General features: G+C 36.0%; 1 protein-coding gene across 1 annotated transcript; it reads right to left on the bottom strand.

Annotated features, from left to right (window-relative positions):
• Nucleotides 1-5236: 5236 nt before the first annotated feature.
• On the bottom strand, nt 5237-17254 carry LOC110461684 (ADP-ribosylation factor 4). The gene is made up of 6 exons (XM_021515286.1): nt 17004-17254; nt 15606-15686; nt 14116-14225; nt 11348-11419; nt 9307-9432; nt 5237-7355 (listed from the first exon to the last, which is right to left on the bottom strand). Exons 1-6 carry the CDS (start codon nt 17068-17070, stop codon nt 7272-7274), a joined length of 540 nt encoding a protein of 179 aa, XP_021370961.1. The 5' UTR covers nt 17071-17254; the 3' UTR covers nt 5237-7271.
• Between the last annotated feature and the right edge of the window lie 1111 nt (nt 17255-18365).

Genomic DNA, 18365 nt, shown 5'->3' with positions numbered 1-18365 from the left:
AGTAACGTCATCAATTTTTGAGAAAACGACGTAATTGACGTAACAATCAATATATTCCAAATGGTCCTTCGTTGTTGTTGTTTTGATCGTTGGTTGTTTTCAATCTACAGGTATTTTTTTCCATAAGATTGTGATGGGTAACATTCTATTAAAAATGGAAAATTAAGATGCTGATTTAGTGTAGATTGAATCAATGCCAAGTATTATTGAAATAGTTTATTTAAGTATCTGTACATCAAAGAAAAAAAATCTAAAAAAAAGTCCTATTTGTTTGAAGTCTAGAGTACATACTTCCACTATATAATGCTATTCTAACAGTGTTGGCACGGTCGCTATCCGATCTACCAGCTATAGCACATACAATCGCCAGGTCATATGCGTAGTGATTTATTGTTGTTGTTTGTCAATGTAGTTTGTATTAGGTGTGTTGATAAAAAAAAATGTGTAAATAAAGTTTGTGCATCTTCTACATTAAGCTTGTGATAACCTTTAATCCACTATCGTTCACTTGTATGATGTTATTATTGCACATTTAGTCCCTAAATATGATGTACATTTATATACGGAATTCGATCCTTGATAATGAAATACAGAATTAAATTGGTTTCAGGGAAAATGATATCACGTTAGACAATCAAGTAAGATGGTGCTACCAGTTAAAAAATACCGGAGCCACGTGACTTGTGTGAGCTTTAAATGTATGCTTTTAAAATCCTCCAACGAATGACCAAAATAAATAATAACAACAATTCCTGCAAAAGACAAGCCCCTAGTTAACGGGGAGTAAATCGGCTACCACGGTCAACCACGCCGACTGGCCGACTTCCTGTCTACCACAGAGTGTAGGAACCAAGGCTTTTGGACCATTTTGGTATTATTATCCCAATCAATACATGTGTGATAGCTACATTTTGAGGCGTATCTAGCAATGTATTATTGCTGCGTTGGATCTGGATTAAGCACAGTATTTTGAACATTAAATGACGCAACGTTGTGTCGCTTTAAACCAAAATGTAATAACAACAATTGCAAGATAGATCTGAATTCAATTTCAATTTTCTACATTAAATTATTTCAAATTCGTATTGGACGTATCTATGGCGATTACTATTTGTTGATAGCGTTTCAAGAAAAGTGTTGTTTTTATTGTTATTGTTGTTTGCAGTTGGCTGTTGAAATGATTACATTACTTTGTTGATATTTAATAAACTGTTGTAAGTTAATAAACTGTTGTAAATTAATAAGTCGGTGTTTTCATTGATCTACCAGACAGATAACCAACTGTTTACAAAACTGGCAGTTGCCACACCTACCTTTAACAGAGAAAACACCATTTTGGATTTTTTTAAACTGGTATCTGAAATCAGAGGACTATGTAGGAGTTTGACCTTTTACGTCTTTTGTGATCTTCGCTTCTCTGTGTGATACGAGACACGCCGTCATGCCTGCTACTAATTTATCTTTTTCGAAATTTCGCAAACTCATGTTCCGTGGCTCAGTACAGGCCGTACAATATTTGACCTTTGACTGTGGACTTCAACTTGAGGGTACCGACTTGTCTCACTGCAGGCAAAACACTAGATAAGTCTATTGTACTTTTGTGTACATACAGCAACACCCCTTAATTTTGCTACGGATGTAAACTACCGTTGACAAGGAAGCGCAGTTGATTATAGCCTCGATATCCAGGGGTTACGCTCACTTTCGTTCTCTGAATCCCTGGAATATGTCATTGCAAAATTGAAGGCACGCGTCTAGCTATTTGATTGGTGTCGGGTAACAAAACCTGACCAATCACTAGACTGATACTTGTCCTTTGAAGAGGAGCGACGCCCGACTTCAAAGCCATTAAGTTTTACCGTTACGCGACCGCAAGATTCTTTTGATGTACATCAAATCCACAGGGCTGTGCACACTTGAGTCTTCGATTTTGCAATGACATATTCCAGGGGTGCATAGAGCGTAAGTGAGCGTAACCCCTGGATATCGAGGATGCAGAGACATATATAATAATGTCTCTGTTTTCAATGGACGTCAGATCTTCACTGGCAAGAGTGTGTATAGAGCGTGTATTCTTTCAAAATGGTATTCGTTTCCCCATATTAATGAATGAAAACTGAGAATCAGAAATAATGCACCATTGTTTGAAGTAGTGCCAGAAAAAAACTGAACTTATTGGAGCAATATCACGGTGACTGTAAACAGCACACCAACGGCAAGTTAATAGAAATTGTGGCCGTCTTACCAGTGTTCGAATCCTAGTTAGTCTGGCTTAATAATCTCTTTATTATGTTTTCATGAAATTTACGTGAGGAGTGTGGGTTTTTTTTCAGAAATTATTCATCAAAGATATAGCCATACCGAGAAAAACGTTTCCAGTTCGTGTTTTTTTTTTTAAGAAAGTGGTGCACGCTCTTTAATTCCTAGGAGCTTTAGTATTTATTAACCTTAGTGTATGCCAGCTTTGTGGTTGTTCAAAAAAAAAAAAGCAATGGTCTATTTGCACAAAAACAAGAGGCCCAATGGCCTTAGCGGTCACCTGAGTTATATCATAGGTACTGGTAGCGTTATTTTATTGTTTAGATGTGATGTGTAAATCACCATGTAAACTAAGTGAAATACAATACTTGTCATGTCACCAAAGGATAAGAATTTTAAAATATTGGTAAATGTTCCCTTAGGGGCCCCAATTTCACTATGTAATACCCTCATTCACCAAAGATGATTCTGACTAAGTTTGAGTAATTTTCTGCTGAAAATGGATAAAATATACCCAAAAGTGTTATTTCCCTATATAAACTATAGTAAACAGTCCCCAAGGGAGAACAGATAGCTCGGGGGTCCTGAAATTTACAATTTAAATAAAGCCCCTAATGATCTTTCTTTTTATGCACTGAAATTGAATGTAGTACCTATGAGTCTGGAGAAGATTTTTGAAATATTGGTTAATTTTCCCTTTGGGGCCCTGTCTGGCCCCTAGGGTTGGGGTAGGAATCTCAATTTTACAATTTAAAACCATCTTCCTCCAAGGATAATTCTCACCAAGTAAAAATAATTTCCTATAGAAAGTTGTCAAAATACCCCCAAAAGTGTTATTTCTTTATATAAACTATAGTAAACTTTACCCCCTCCCCAAGGGAGAAAGGATAGCTCAGGGGTCCTGAAATTTACAATTTAAATAAAGCCCCTGATGATTTTTCGTTGCATGCAGAGAAAATGACTGTAGTACCTCCGAGTCTGGAGAAGAAGATTTTTGAAATATTAGTTAATTTTCCCTTTGGGGCCCCACCCTGGACCCAGGGGTTTTGGTAGGAATCTCAATTTTACAATTTTGTAGCCTCATCTACCAAGGATGATCCTGACCAAGTTTGAAAAAATTCCATCCACTGGTTCTTGAGAAGAAGTTGAAAATGTAAAAAGTTTACGCAGGACAGACGACATACCACGACAGACGGAAAGCGATTTGAGCAAAGCTCAGGTGACATAAAAAGGCCCCCAGCCCACAGTTTGACATCAAATAATCGTACATGTATATAATCATTCATGATATTGAATCCATTCAACGGTAGAGATGTTAGGAAATATTTTTTTGCACAAGTACAAAAAAGGACCTTTTCCAGTTTTATTTAAATTACATAGGAGCCTGCCCCCTCATAACTTTCGTTTCAGAAGAGCTACGAGATTTATGCTGCTGTTTTAACTTTTTTTCAATCCCTTATACATCTGGAGTTATTACTTTTAATAACTAACTATTTACATAATTAATCAACCTAATAACAGCATGGGGGTCAAAAAACGGAATATCAGCCTGAATGGGAAAGAACAATTTCTTTCATGCAATGCTGAAATAGCATAAATTTACCAGAATGTGAGGGTAATCGAACATTTTGTGAATATTTGATGTAAAATACAGGATTTTTCATTCTTATTATTATTGTATACCAAACATTTTTATAGTATGAAGAAGTGGTGGTATTTCAAATATGTATGCAAACATTCAGTCCTTAAAAGTGGTGGAAAGTATTCATTTCGCACAACAAAGTACCATGTGTACCAGAAAACGTGAGGGCCTAGGACACTTCAATGGCGTACACCAGCAAGCGATGCACCTGATCACAGGTAATTTGTAACGAAAGTCTTTGCAAGCCTACAACAAATTCGGCTGGTTAACAATCCATTTTGATATCAAATATAATATCCTTCTCACTTTTTAGAATTTGTTCTTGTACATTTTATTATCATTTTTTATACATTTTATCATCTGAGTTTTGTTTTACAGTGCGTTTAGGGGATATTTCACACTCATTTGTTAATATTCAAGAGTAATTGGTGAAGGTTGTCATCATATCTGCGAGAAATCTCGTAAATGTACAACAGCAAAAACACACAATATAAATGACTTTTGGCTTAACTGACTAAAAGTGGATTGACATTAGTATTTGGCCGAAGTGCTCCATAAGCTATCTGCGCAAAATGAATCTTGAAACAGAACTTTTGGAAGATCATGGGAAACCTTCATGTGATATTTGAGAAAGATCCCTCCAGTAATTTCTGAGAAATAACGCTGACAAGAATTGTTTAAGGACGGAAGGACGGACGGACGGACGGACCACAGACCACGGGTGATTTGAATAGCCCACTATCATCAGATGGTGGGCTAAAAAAAAACTGAAGTCTTTCAGTTTTCAAGTACAAGTTGTACCAATGAGTAGACACTGCACCATGTTTATGCTAGGTGAACTAATAATTGAGAACAGTTGGATCATTCACACATTTATTCATGAATTGTACAGTTATGACATTGATGAACAGGTTCAACATTTAAATACTGGTAAAAATAATGTGTAACCATTACATACTTGCCAACCCTCCCTATTTAGGAGGGGGACTCCCGATTTTGAACCCTTAAATTTAGCATTTTCAACTGGTGAATTTGCTAAACTATTCCTATATTTAAGATCTTATGATTTCATTTGAAAGAACAACTCAAAATGTGTCACTTCAAAGGGTTATTTTGTCTCTAGGGGATGTATGCACACATTTTATTTAAGCTTTAAACTTAAGAGTGCAGAATCTCCCCCATGGAAATCTCCAAAAGTTGGCAAGTATGTTAGTATAACCCTCTATTTAATTGTCAACCTTGATAGCCCATTCTTACATCCTCAGACCACTACAACAAACATGAATCTGCTGGTACTTGAACTTCACATTTCATATTGTATATCATGTATATGTCTTTTATTCATTTTTATTGAAATTGATTTTTTTCTGAATTCCTTAACATTCATATAATCTCATTTCTTTGGATTTTATACATGACTGTCAAAAAATGATAAGTAGCAGTTAAATGAAATGAAAAACTTTCACAATAACCAACATTCTATGAATGCTTCATTACTTCCAAGTATAAAGTCAAGTACATACATGGTACTTAAATGTCAAATCCATTCATAAATCGAACAGTCACCACAAATCTGATTGTCCTACTAACCAACCAGCGTTCACCGTACAGATTGGCCTTATTTCTATACAAAATTGTCCCAGTTAGTATTAACTAATTCAACCCCGAAAACATATACGAACTCTTCCAATGCATAAGTTGGAATAGTTCATTATGAAATTTCAGGGACGAATGAGTTAAACCAATTCAGCCATATATCGAGGTTCCGTAGTTAATGTAACTTCTGTGTTAAGTTCATATCTAAGAAACCAGGTCTTATTTTGGCAAATTTGTCAACTCTAAAAATACATGCTGAATGTAAATTCCATTACCTCCCAAATAGAGAGCATCTGTAAGGACTTTTTGACAAACAACATGGCATAAAATGTATACCCTCATATCTTACTTTTTGCTTCCCTTATCCCTTGCCCCTTGCACTGCAATCCCACTTAAATCCTATGAATGGACAAATGTACAATTAAAAAGAAAACGAGTGTTAGAAACAAGAATAATTCACAATTCAAAACTCAGAACAGTTTTCTGTTTTTTATACATCGTAAAATGACAAATCTATGGTTTTCAGTCCCTTGCATATTCATATATTCACACATTTTCACTTGTCTTAAATACATTTTTACAAAATCATCCCGTATCCGATTCCTTTCATCCTAGCTGTGTTAAGTCACTCAGGTACCCCCTGGAAAGAGCTTTGCATAGCAAGGCATCTAAGCTGTATACATAACGTCTGTACAAATTGTTCACGTTAGCATTTGCCAGTCAGTTCTATCCTCCATATCTATATCACTTTGTCAACTCTCATTTCCTTTAGACATGAATTATGGCAGTTTATCAAATGTTGAGATGGAATCTGATGAAAAAAATTGTTTTACTTCCTTCAAATAAGATGATAAAAAACATTCTACAAACGTATCGTACATGTATATGTGTATTATATACAGTAATTAACTTAGTGTATGAACAGCCAAATATGTGTCAATCAGTAAGGAATACTGTTTACACAACACCATTAAGAAAAGCTACAGAAAAAAAACACAAATAAATAAAAGGTTCCTTTAAACAGTAACTGACAAGAAACTACCCACATAATAATAAACATGCATGACAATTATAAGCTTTCATGATAATAATAGACAATGTATAGATGACATCACAATGAATATTTACAGGGCCCTAGGCTCTGGTCTTCAAGAACTGCATTCTTTCTTTTTTCCTTTTTTCATTGTACCGATTAAAAAAATCTCCCATAAATATATCCTTGTAGTGTTCCTACTCTGTTCATAACTGAATATTGAATTATATGTAACTAACGGTTTTACCCCGTATGCACTTATACTGTAGGGTACCAGATGTTTGGAGGATTTCAGCGCGATCATATTCCAATATCCATGATTATAGGGAAATAATGTCCTCTCAAAATTACGGACATACGAGCTACTATAACATTGATTACATTTCATTGTCATTTATAACGATACTTACTGTAAACTTATGTTTAATTTAACCATTTAAGTTATTAAAAAAATATTTCAATGTAAAGTCTTGTAAAAATTGTTTTAGGGCCAGGTCCCATTGATGGATGCTGGCTTCGGGAAAAAACTGTTTATCAACTTACATACAGAAGTAAACACACACAAGTGGTAATTTACTTCTGATATCGCTATATTGGTCATAATCACAATATGCCGAAGAAGCCGTCTAGAATTGGCTTCAGATGATCCTTGTTTGACGGAGTTCTTCAGAGTAATATGATGATGATGATGATAAAGAGTCTGGCTTTGAGAGGAGCTTTTGTTTGTTACAGAGAATGTCATCACTTGCTAAGTTCCTGTGATAACCAGTCAAGACCTTCATATAATCCAGTTCCAGCTGTGGCACACGCACTTTGTACATACCACTGAAAAATGATCAATTTTATAAATGTGTAATATACCACTGTTCATCTCAACATTACAAAAGAAAACTCCGCCCCCAAAAAATATATGTGCGTTTCCTGTTTCTGCTTGGAAAAGAAATAGCGTCGGTAGGAAGGCAATTTTTATTTTTTATTTTTACTATGCTTTTTAAATAGAGCAGGAGTTCTGACTTTAACAGTGCTTATCACTAAATGTCATAGATAAAAACTTTAGAGTAAAGGCACAAAAATCTGGAATTTAGAGATTTTCATTCTAAAATGAAATGAAAACTGATAAATATGAGAAAATTTTCGCCCTTTGACTAATATCTGCGAATTCTAAACGGAATATATCGAAAATGTTAACCACTTTTACAGACCTTATCACATGTTATAACAACTTATAACCCAACGCTGTTATGCAAGCTGAAATGAACTTCAATCAGATTATCACCGGACAACTGGGCAGTTCATGTAAAAACAACTCTAAGTGGCCACAACATATTTATGTGTACACAGTCGGTGATTAATTGATTACAGTTTACTCCTACAAAGGTACATACACATTTGGTAGACGACACTCAGGACCAGTGTTTTCAAACGGTTTATCTGTATTTCGAGGTTTGACCCTTAAATGACGACACTCAAAATACTTTACACGACACATGGAAAATTTAACCCCCGTGAATATGTACTCGATACGAAACCGCGAAATATCGACCCCGCAAATTTAGAGCGCTATACAGTACCTCACACGGAAGTTATTTTTATGGAAAGAATGACACTTCCATATGTCAATTCAAACACATGACCATTAAAGCATGGTTTGTTGCATCAGTTTCTGTCAAGATATTTTATTCGGCAAAAATCTTTCAACTGCAGTATACGTTTTGACTATGATGGCAAAAAGGAACGTAGCAGAGGTCATGATTTTTTCTATGCCTTTTAGGAACAGAACATACCCAGAAGAACCACTGGTTTTCCACCAAAGGAGCTAAAGATAAACCCTTCCTGGCAATGTCAGTAGCGTCTTCGCTAGCCAAGTGTTCGCTTTGTATACACTCCACTTACCCTTAACCAAACATTTTCTATAAGTAGATAATGCAAACTTATCTTTAGTTTAACTTAATTTTTGGTCCAAACAAGAAACAAGAGGCCCAATGGGCCTGCATCGATCACCTGGTATTAATCTCACACTTGTAATCTTAAAAGTGGACTGAAATACAGCTACAGGCAGAATATCAGTGTTTGATTCATAAGAACCTATTAAAAGATTTAAACATATGACGCATGTGACCTTGAATGTCGAACAAGGACATAAGGTTGAAATTGGGTCAACGTCATTTATTTGAACAAACATGGTAGTCCTTCATCCCAGCATGCTACAGGCCCAATTTCAGTACCCTGCGCCTTTTGGTTATTGAGGAGAAGTGGTTTGAAGATTATACAACATTTGACTCCTGTGACCTTGAAAATTGGTCAGTCATTCAATTGAACAAATTTGGTAGCCCTTCATCCGAGCATGCTAACGGCCCAATATCAGTACCCTGTGCGTTTTGGTTATTGAGAAGAAGTTGTTTGAAGATTTTACGACATTTGATCCATGTGACCTTGAAAGTGGGTCAAGGTCATTCATTTGAACAAACTTGGTAGCCCTTCATTTCAGCATGCTACAGGCCCAATACCAGTACCCTGGGCCTTTTAGTTATTGAGAAGAAGTTGTTTAAAGATTTTAAGACATTTGTTCCGTGACCTTGAAAGTGGGTCAAGGTCATTCATTTGAACAAACTTGGTATCCCTTCATCCCAGCATGCTAGGGCCAAGTGAGCTAAAAATTAATAGATGGAAGGATAATTATATAAAGAATAGACCAGTGACTCTGTCACACAGCTTAACAAGCACTTCCTATATCAATTTGGTGAACAATTACTGTGCCAGGGTTTACATTACTTACGTTCTTCCCTCGCATACTATTTAAACCCAATTTTTCTGTGATCTCAGCCATGGACAAAGCATTAGGCAGATCTTGTTTGTTGGCAAACACCAGGAGCTTAGCATCTTTCAACTCATCTTCTTTAACCTATGAAAGAAAAAAACATCAAAATGTCATTCAGTTCTAAATTGTGTTCGATCAGTTTTATTCAACACATGAGGAATTCATAGGCAAAACCTGAACATTTGTTGTCCAGGTTTATAACTGATGTTAAATAACCTGTCCTTATAAATATGATTAACTGAAACAGTGCCAACTTCAATATAACAGCATCTCATAGAACATGTTGCATAGAGGGTGAAAATCGGCTCAAGATAAATTTTGTGTTTTAGTGTAAATCAATGGACTTCAATATGAGTCAAGGTCATTTTTTCAAACAACCTTTGTAGCCCTTCAAGTTCAATCTAGCATGTAATTGGCAACATATCATCATCCTGGGCCTTCTGGTTGTTCAGAGGAAGTTGTTCAAACATATTTGACCCCTGTGACCTTGGATATAGTCAAGGTCATTCTTTTGAACGTTTGTAGCCATTTATCTGAACAAGCTTGAAGTCAATATTCAGGAGTTTGGTTAGATGTTTTTTTCTAAAACGATCGACCCTTGTGACCTTGAATATGGGTGAAGGTCATTCATTTGAACAAAGCTGGTAGCCCTTAATCCCAGTATGCCGCTGGCCAAATATCATCTACCTTATCATATTGGTTATTCATGAGAAGATATTTAAAGTTTTTAACTTATTTGACTCTTGTGACCTGAATAGCATGCATCTGAACAAAATTAGTACACCGTCATCCTTGTATTTCTGGTCATTCAGAAAATGTTAATTGAAGATTTTTTGAGACAACAGACCCGTGTGAGCATTTCGTTTAAACAACTTTGTAGCCCTTCATTCCAGCATGTACTGGCAACATATATCAATTGTTACCTTCTGGTTGTTTAGAAAAGGTCCTTTAAATATTTCTATATATTTGACCCTTGTAACCTTAAATAAGCCAAGGTCTTTCATTTGAACAAACTTTGTAGTCCTTCATCCAAGCATGCTACTTGCCAAATATAATCATCCTGGGCCTTTTGGTTATTTAAAGAGTTTTTTAAGACAATTGACCCCTATGACCTTGGGTAGAAGTCATGGTCATTTATTTGAATGAACTTGGCTGCACTTCATCCCAGCATGCTATTGACCAAATATCATCAACCAAAACCTCTTGGTTATTCAGAAGAAGTTGTTTAAAGCAAAACGTTGATGCCAGACAGATGTATGGACACTGGGTGGACACAGGATGCTGCACCATGGCTTCAGCTCACATTGCCCTTTGGGCCAGGTGAGCTAAAAACATGACCCAATAGAATTGTTCTTATTTCTTTTTTAACTTTTAAGAAGTCGATGTGTTGGGTATGGACACCCTTGTGAAAAGAAAGCACTACAAAGTTGATGGAATCAAAATTAAATGGAATAACTAAATATATTGCCTTGCTAGATATTCCATATTGCATATTTTAAGTTCATTGTCCCATCAAGATTGGGTGTCATATGAGGATAGTTTGAAATGTGATTGAGCAACGTAGATTCGCACAATTTGCCAATATGCATGGAAAACAGCACGACATAGTAATGCAGAAATGCCACCTAGTCTGACAGTAGTAAATGGACATACATTGGTGGCAGCCCCTCCATTTGTACAATTTTGAATCCCCACCTGAGGATGCTACCAAGCTGTTGGTTTCCTTTACTTCGTTTCGGACAAGTAGCTTAAAACAATATGACCAAATTACCCTTTTTTTTGTCCCCGACCCTCAGCCCCCTGGGTGGTTAGGCCCTCAATTTGTAAAATTTTGAATCCCAACAACCTAGAGATGCTTGCAGTCAAATTTGGCTAAATTCCAAACAGCAGTTCAGAAGAAGTTGTTTGAAGAAATTGTTGAAGGATGGACAACTGACGCTGCAGTATGGCATTTATAAGCTCACCTTGCTCCTTTGAACCAAATGTAAAAATAACCTACCATTTTTGAGAGTTCTTCGCTGGCTTCCTGTATTCTTTCACTGTCATTACTGTCAACCACAAATATTAATCCCTAAAAAGATAAGAACGGGAGGAAAATGGAATTATGGCACAGTATCTTATTCGTAAATTCTTCCAAATCTTTTCACCAATAACAGTAGCCAAACTAACGCATACATTACTTCATGGTTGGTTTCAATTATCCCCTAGATATGTAATACAATGTAAAATATATGTGCTTTCAAGTTTTCTGAAATTTTCCAGGGTGGAGCATTTTACATATATTTATATGTTTTTTTAACAACAGACTATTTATGGTTTAGGCCTTTATTAGCCTCACAATTTACCCAATTTCAAAGCCTTTAATTGGACATTCGGAATAACATTTCTTTACTTTAAATACTCACCAAATACTAATATGAAAGATTTACTAGTGGCTTTTTATTAAGGTTGCCATGGATAAGAGTTCAAATTTGCATAAGTTTTAAAACTGGTCGAAACAATAGATCCACATACTACAACAAACTTAATATCGAAAGAGACATTGGTAATACATTGGTAAATATTAAGTTTATGATGGTATATATATATGTATATTCTGTCTTTTCGTATTGCAGAGTTATCTGCTCTTGTGAGCAGGTATTGATTGTTACAACATTTGTTTGTGAGAGTAATGTCATATTTTTATGAGAAAACGACGTAATTTTCTCACACAAACTAATGACATAACAATCAATACCTGCTCACAGGAGCAGATAACTCTGCAATACGAAAAGACAGAATATTAGGGATGCAATGATATATCGCGATATTTTGAATACAGTACAATACACAATATTTTTAGGCAGGTCACAAGACACCTACGATACCTTTCAAATTTTGTCGTTTCTGAATTTAGTCTACTCATATATATTATATCCATTCCAACATTGGTTTTTTATTTGCAGATATTAAGCATCCCTGTACCACTATCAAAAACAGTGCTGATAAATCATTTCTGAATAGAAAACTATACTTCACAGGACTTTTATGAACAAGAGATCCCAGAGGGATCTTGGCACCCACCATTGTACCATCTTCAATAGTTCTTTGTCAATTCGATCTTTTCTCTTCTTTCCTCTTGTTTGTTTGATCGAGTCATGTTAACAGTAAATGCACCTTGAGGTAACTTTTGATCTAAACTTAACAATGCTGTGTATGAAAGACAACCTTCAAAGTGAGTTTGTCATTTCTCATATTTACTAGTACAGTACTTAATGTGAAAGAAATAGAACTGATCATTGCAAAATCCAAGATGGCTGCCTGTCGCCTATTTTGTTTATCTGATTGGTTTCAAAAGTTAATATAAATAAGAGGCCCAGAGGGCCTGTATCGCTCACCTGAATATGTTTAAAATAATTGGTATGAAGTAGGTGCTGTAAGTACATATGAAATTTGTGAAAGATCCATACAGTACTTGAGATATAGTGAGAACAAACTTCAAACAGAGCCCACCCCTAGGGGGGGTCATACCCACCAATTATACAAAATTGAGTCCAACTGACCCAAGGATGCTCCTGACTAAAAACAGATAAAATCCCATAATCCCGATGGTCGAAGAAGGATTGAGTCCCCTTGGCCCATTGATGCTCCAGACTAAGTTAGGATAAAATCCCTTAATCTTTATGGAAGAAGAAGGATTTTAAAGGTTTTACCTCTGTTTCCCCTATTGGACCCCGCCCCTCAGGCCCCTGTGGGGACCAGACCCACAGTTTATATAAAATTGGTTCCCCTTTACCCAAGGATGCTTCACACTAAATATGGACCAACTCCTTTCATTCCTACGGAAGAAGAAAGATTTTAAAGAATAATTTGCTATGTTTCCCCTATTTGGCCCCACCCCTCAGGACCCTGGGGGGCCACACCAATGATTTATACAAGATTGGTTTCCCTTCAACCAAGGATGCTTTAGACCAAATATGGAACAAATCCTTTCATTCCTACAGAAGAAGGATTTTAAAGAATTTGTTGTATTTCCCCTGTTTGGCCCCGTCCCTCAGCCCCCAGGGGGGCCAGAGCTCCGGTTTATACAAAATTGGTTCCCCTTCACCTAAGAATGCTTCAGACCAAATATAGAACAAATCCTTTCATTCCTACAGAAGAAGGATTTTAAAGAATTTGCTTATTTGCTATATTTCCCCTATTGGGCCCCGCCCCCAGGGGGACCAGACCCACCATTTATACAGCATTTGTTCCCCTTTTCCCAAGGATGCTTTTGACCAAATTTGGTCAAAATCTGCTCAGTCGTTCATCACTAGTAGCGTTTTAAAGGGAAAAGTTGACGGACGGACGCTGCGGTATGGCATAAGCTCACCATGGTCCTTCAGACCAGGTGAGCTAAAAACTACAGACCAAGGGGAACCTACATATAAAATTTGAGAAAGATCCTTCCAGTACTTCCTGAGAAATAGTGATAGCAAGAATTGTTTAAGGTTGGATGACGGATGAACGGCGATGAACCACAGACGCAGGGCGATTTGAATAGCCCACCATCAAGTGATGGTGGGCTAAAAATATTGAAAACAAATAGGAATACAATAAACAATTGTGTTTTTGGACTAAAAATTCAGTGTTACCAGAACCTTGGACCACAGATTGCTCAAACAGACTGAGCTACCTGACCAATAAAAGGTTTTTTGCACTTCAGTTATATCTAAAATGAAATGACAGGAAGCTCTAGTGTTTTGGCTGCAGGGGAACAGGGATCCTGTATCCATCAGAAATAAATACCTGTGTGTTCTGGAAGTAATGTCTCCATAGAGGTCTAATCTTGTCCTGACCACCAACATCCCACACTGTGAAGTTGATGTTTTTGTATTCTACGGTCTCCACATTGAACCCTGGATAGAAAATACCAGCACTATAAAAGCAAAATATAATTTCACATATTTCTTATCTTGTTGCACAAATCAGGACGTAAAATCAGGGCTTCAGATTAATGGTACGCCCGGGCCATTCCCATGAATTTTGAAAATATAAGAATGTTTTGGCAAATGTTTATTTGAGTAATTTATTTAACCCTTTCACCCCTATGTAACTTTAGTAGACTCTACCATGCATTGATATGGAGGGGTCCATTATGGTCTACAGTGGTGAAAGGGTTAAAGCTATTCATCACGAAACTTTTTACTCACATCAGTGTTAATCTACTACAGGCAAAACTTGTGTAGGTTTCCATTGTAGTTTTTAACATCAAGACCCTTCCTTTAAAATTGCATGCGTATTAATGGGGTCTACGGACCAAGATACGTAATGACCATGATGACTTGCATTGCGGGAGTGACTTATCAACAAACCGTACGATCCGTACCGATAACACAATACATTGGTTCTATTTAGAAGACTTCTGGACCGCCTCTTTTTGTTGATAAGCCACTTCAGTGTAACATTCAAAATGGTGTCACTCAGGTGGGAAATTTTGAACAATTGAAAACCGAGAACTCTTCTGACAGAATCTAGAATGTTTGTGATAATAAAGGCGATTTTGGATCAATAAATATTAAACCCCTCTATTAATATGCGCGAGGTATGTGTTGTCATGTTTAGTAGATTTTTTGTTGTCATCACCGCAAAACTTCCATATACTGGCCCCACACCAGACATCTATCTGTCAAAAATTTCTAATTCTGATGTCAGAGCCAGAGAAAAATCAAGCTAATAAAAATGATGACATGATTTTGCAATATAAGATTCTATGATTATTTGCAAAATTGTCTGAATTGTGGTTTAACATTAATGCCATTTGTAAAGAAATGGAAAAAAAAGACTCAGATACTTTTAAACAAGTAATGAAAAAACAATTGCCTATATTTGTAAAACTTCAAATCTTATTAAATTACTCCAAATTTTATTAGACCTGCAATAATATTTACACAAAAAAACATTACAGGAATCGGTTTTCCAATAAGTATAAATATTATACCGTCATTCATTTCATTTATATTATCAATGAGTTTTGAATATACAATCTATTGCAAGAATGACCCATCATTTTTCAGCTTTATGGGTCAGGTGGCCCACTGTGGTCAAAAACAATCTCTCAAGTTCTGGAAATTAAAAAAGTACCTATATCATCTCATGAAATATATTAAAGCGCATACATTCAAACCTTCAAAATTGATGTGAACATGACCATAATAACCATTGTACTGTTTGTGGTAAGAAAAATGCCCTACAAATTATAATTTTTTGTCACATCAACTTGAAATTCTCACACTTACCAATAGTTGGAATTGTTGTAACAATTTCGCCGAGCTTTAATTTGTATAGAATAGTAGTCTTTCCCGCAGCATCCAAACCAACTGTAAAAAAATACACAATGTTTCAGTTAGGTCAGGTGGTAATTAAATATGGTAATTTATAGATTATAAGGTTTGGGGTCCCCTGCAATTTTTTTCTCATTTTTGTATAGCATCTTCATTAGTGCAACTGTCGCTTGTTTTTTAAATTTATGCATCAAATATTGCCACTGTATATAATATGTAGAAAAACACTCCACATACACCATCCAGACACCATGGACACGCCCCAGTGGCTTTTTCATAGCAAAATTCAAAAATAAGGAAGCTATTTCTGCTCTGTATGTTCACAGGTAACTCGATGTTGTGAGTCAAACTTTTTCTAAAGGCAAAATCATTTATCTAGATATCCACACATAAAAGCAAAACTGGTAATTAAATAAATCAAAAATCACTATTTCCCTGTACAAATGTATGATAACTACATAATTGACAACCCTAATTACTGCCCGAGACTTTTACAAATGCACTGGTTAGGGCTATGGGGTGGGGTTGCTTGTCAGTACTAGATATTATCACGGATATTCTTATTCCATGATATTATATATAGATCTAACACAAGTTTCCATTTCATATGTATCTTTATGAAACAAGTTTTTGATGTTTCAGTTTACCCAACCTAGAGCCCCAACCAGTAATGGTTATTAACCAGTAGATATAAACAGCACTGCGTGGACAATTTTCACGTTGGGACATTTGGCAAGAAACTATTGGAAATTTGGAATACTGGTTGTATTGGAAGCAGCCATGGATGTCTTTGTAAAGGACACAAAGTTCTACATCCTGTCGTCAACGGAACCTAAAACCTCCGAATAATATGTATATACTACATACAACCTACTGTATTACATACCTGCTAACCCCTGAATCTCCCATTGGGAAATTCTGTGGTGGGGTAGGGGGGGGGGGGGGGGGGATGATAATGCATGAAAATAATTAACATCAAATTTAATCATCTTGCATCACCTAAAAACAATACATTCTTTAGATCAACTAACACAAGTCAACTTGTTTACAATTCGTCGATTCTTGGCTATAATGACTATAAAGATAATTGGTCGGAGTCCAGTAGATATCTATATATCAATTCATAGGGCATGCATTTTAGACAACTTGATGTACTGAACTTGAAAATAATAGTTGAATTTTCTAGAACTTCCCAACTGGGATGAAAATCATCTATCGCGAATTCAGGGCTATCTGGGAATAACAGTCGCTTTTGGGAGAGATGAGACAATTCAATTTAGTAATAAGTGATGAATAACAAAATAACCAGATACACTTTCATATTCATTTCCTATGTTTTTGCTGGTTACCTACCCATGAGGATTCGCATTGCTTTACTCCCAAACATTCTATTGAATAGACTACTAATTGATAAACCCATTGTGTTATCGAAACAGCTTCCCAAACGTCCAAAGAATTGTCACATGCGATTGAACAAACAAACGGGTATCGTCCACTCCTGTCAACCAACAGACGTCGATGTCAGAAACGTGGATTTTATGTTACTTTTGCCACGTCAATTTTGCCAACATCTAACATTGATGACGTAGCCTGCAAGTGCCTGCACCACATTAGATATAAATTTGCGAAATGTCAAAAAATGTGGAACATAAAATCTCAACCGAAAAGAATAGTATCAACATACAGCAACGTATAGATAGCTTACTATCAAAGTTAACAAATCTATCCTATTTCTAACATTGAAAAAAAAGAAAGAATGAAAAAAGGGTAAAATGATGGCGAAAATATATACAACCAGAGACGTAACCACACAACAGTACAACAGTGTCTACACTGGAACCGGGGCTGACGGGGACCGTCGCTGACCAGGATCGTTGCATATTATAGCGTGTTTACCAAAAATCTGTAATGAATTGCATCAATATATGATTGATATTTAGCATGGTAAAGTATAAGCACCAAACTACCAAGAAAAAAGGACTATGATAATTGTTTTTAATACAAAAAGTCTAGCAGAAAAAATGTAGGGTCGGAACGTAACAGTTACTTCCCTTTGATCATGTAGATCTGCCTAAATTGTTATAGGTGTAGTACTACTAGTACAACGGAATTAGATTCCGTGGTAAGTACACACAGTTCAAAGGATATAAATACGCGTAAAACTGAAAATACCGAGTTCCTTTTCCTTCTCCAAATATTTTTTTCATGTAGGGCTATTTGTCAAAACGAAATAAACTGGTTCAAAGTAACATGTACATAATGAATCCAATTTTTTTCATGTTTGACACCGCCGTGACATTACAATCTTGAAAAACAAATTCAAGTAAATGGTTTTATTACTGATGAAATACCGGGCAGCAATGTAATTTTTTTCTGTCAAACTGTCATAAAAATAACCCAAACAGCCACACACAGCCGGACATGCACGTATTTTCTTTTTTCACACCCACTTATATATTAGATTATATTAAGAATCGAGATCGAAGACACCAGGAATGTTAATTATTTGAAATTTCTGTGTAACCTAACGGACTTAGATAATCTAATTTCTGTGTAACCTCACGGACTTAGATAATCTAATTTCTGTGTAACCTCACGGACTTAGATAATCTAATTTCTGTGTAACCTCACGGACTTAGATAATCTAATTTCTGTGTAACCTCACGGACTTAGATAATCTAATTTCTGTGTAACCTCACGGACTTAGATAATCTA

Source organism: Mizuhopecten yessoensis, unplaced genomic scaffold (genome assembly GCF_002113885.1).
Source record: "Mizuhopecten yessoensis strain PY_sf001 unplaced genomic scaffold, ASM211388v2 scaffold10651, whole genome shotgun sequence".
In the NCBI taxonomy this organism is placed as follows: Eukaryota; Metazoa; Mollusca; class Bivalvia; order Pectinida; family Pectinidae; genus Mizuhopecten; species Mizuhopecten yessoensis.
The sequence above is the reverse complement of the archived record's forward strand: the minus strand, read 5'-3'. Positions and strand labels throughout refer to the sequence as shown.

Bases quoted from the DNA above. Each gene is read 5' to 3' on its own strand.
- LOC110461684 (XM_021515286.1), bottom strand. From the start codon at position 17,070: ATGGGTTTATCAATTAGTAGTCTATTCAATAGAATGTTTGGGAGTAAA. The intron at 14,226-15,605 runs GTAAGTGTGAGA...TTTTCTATCCAG, and splicing joins TACAACAATTCCAACTATTG to GGTTCAATGTGGAGACCGTA. The intron at 9,433-11,347 runs GTAGGTTATTTT...TTTCTTTCATAG, and splicing joins GCGAAGAACTCTCAAAAATG to GTTAAAGAAGATGAGTTGAA.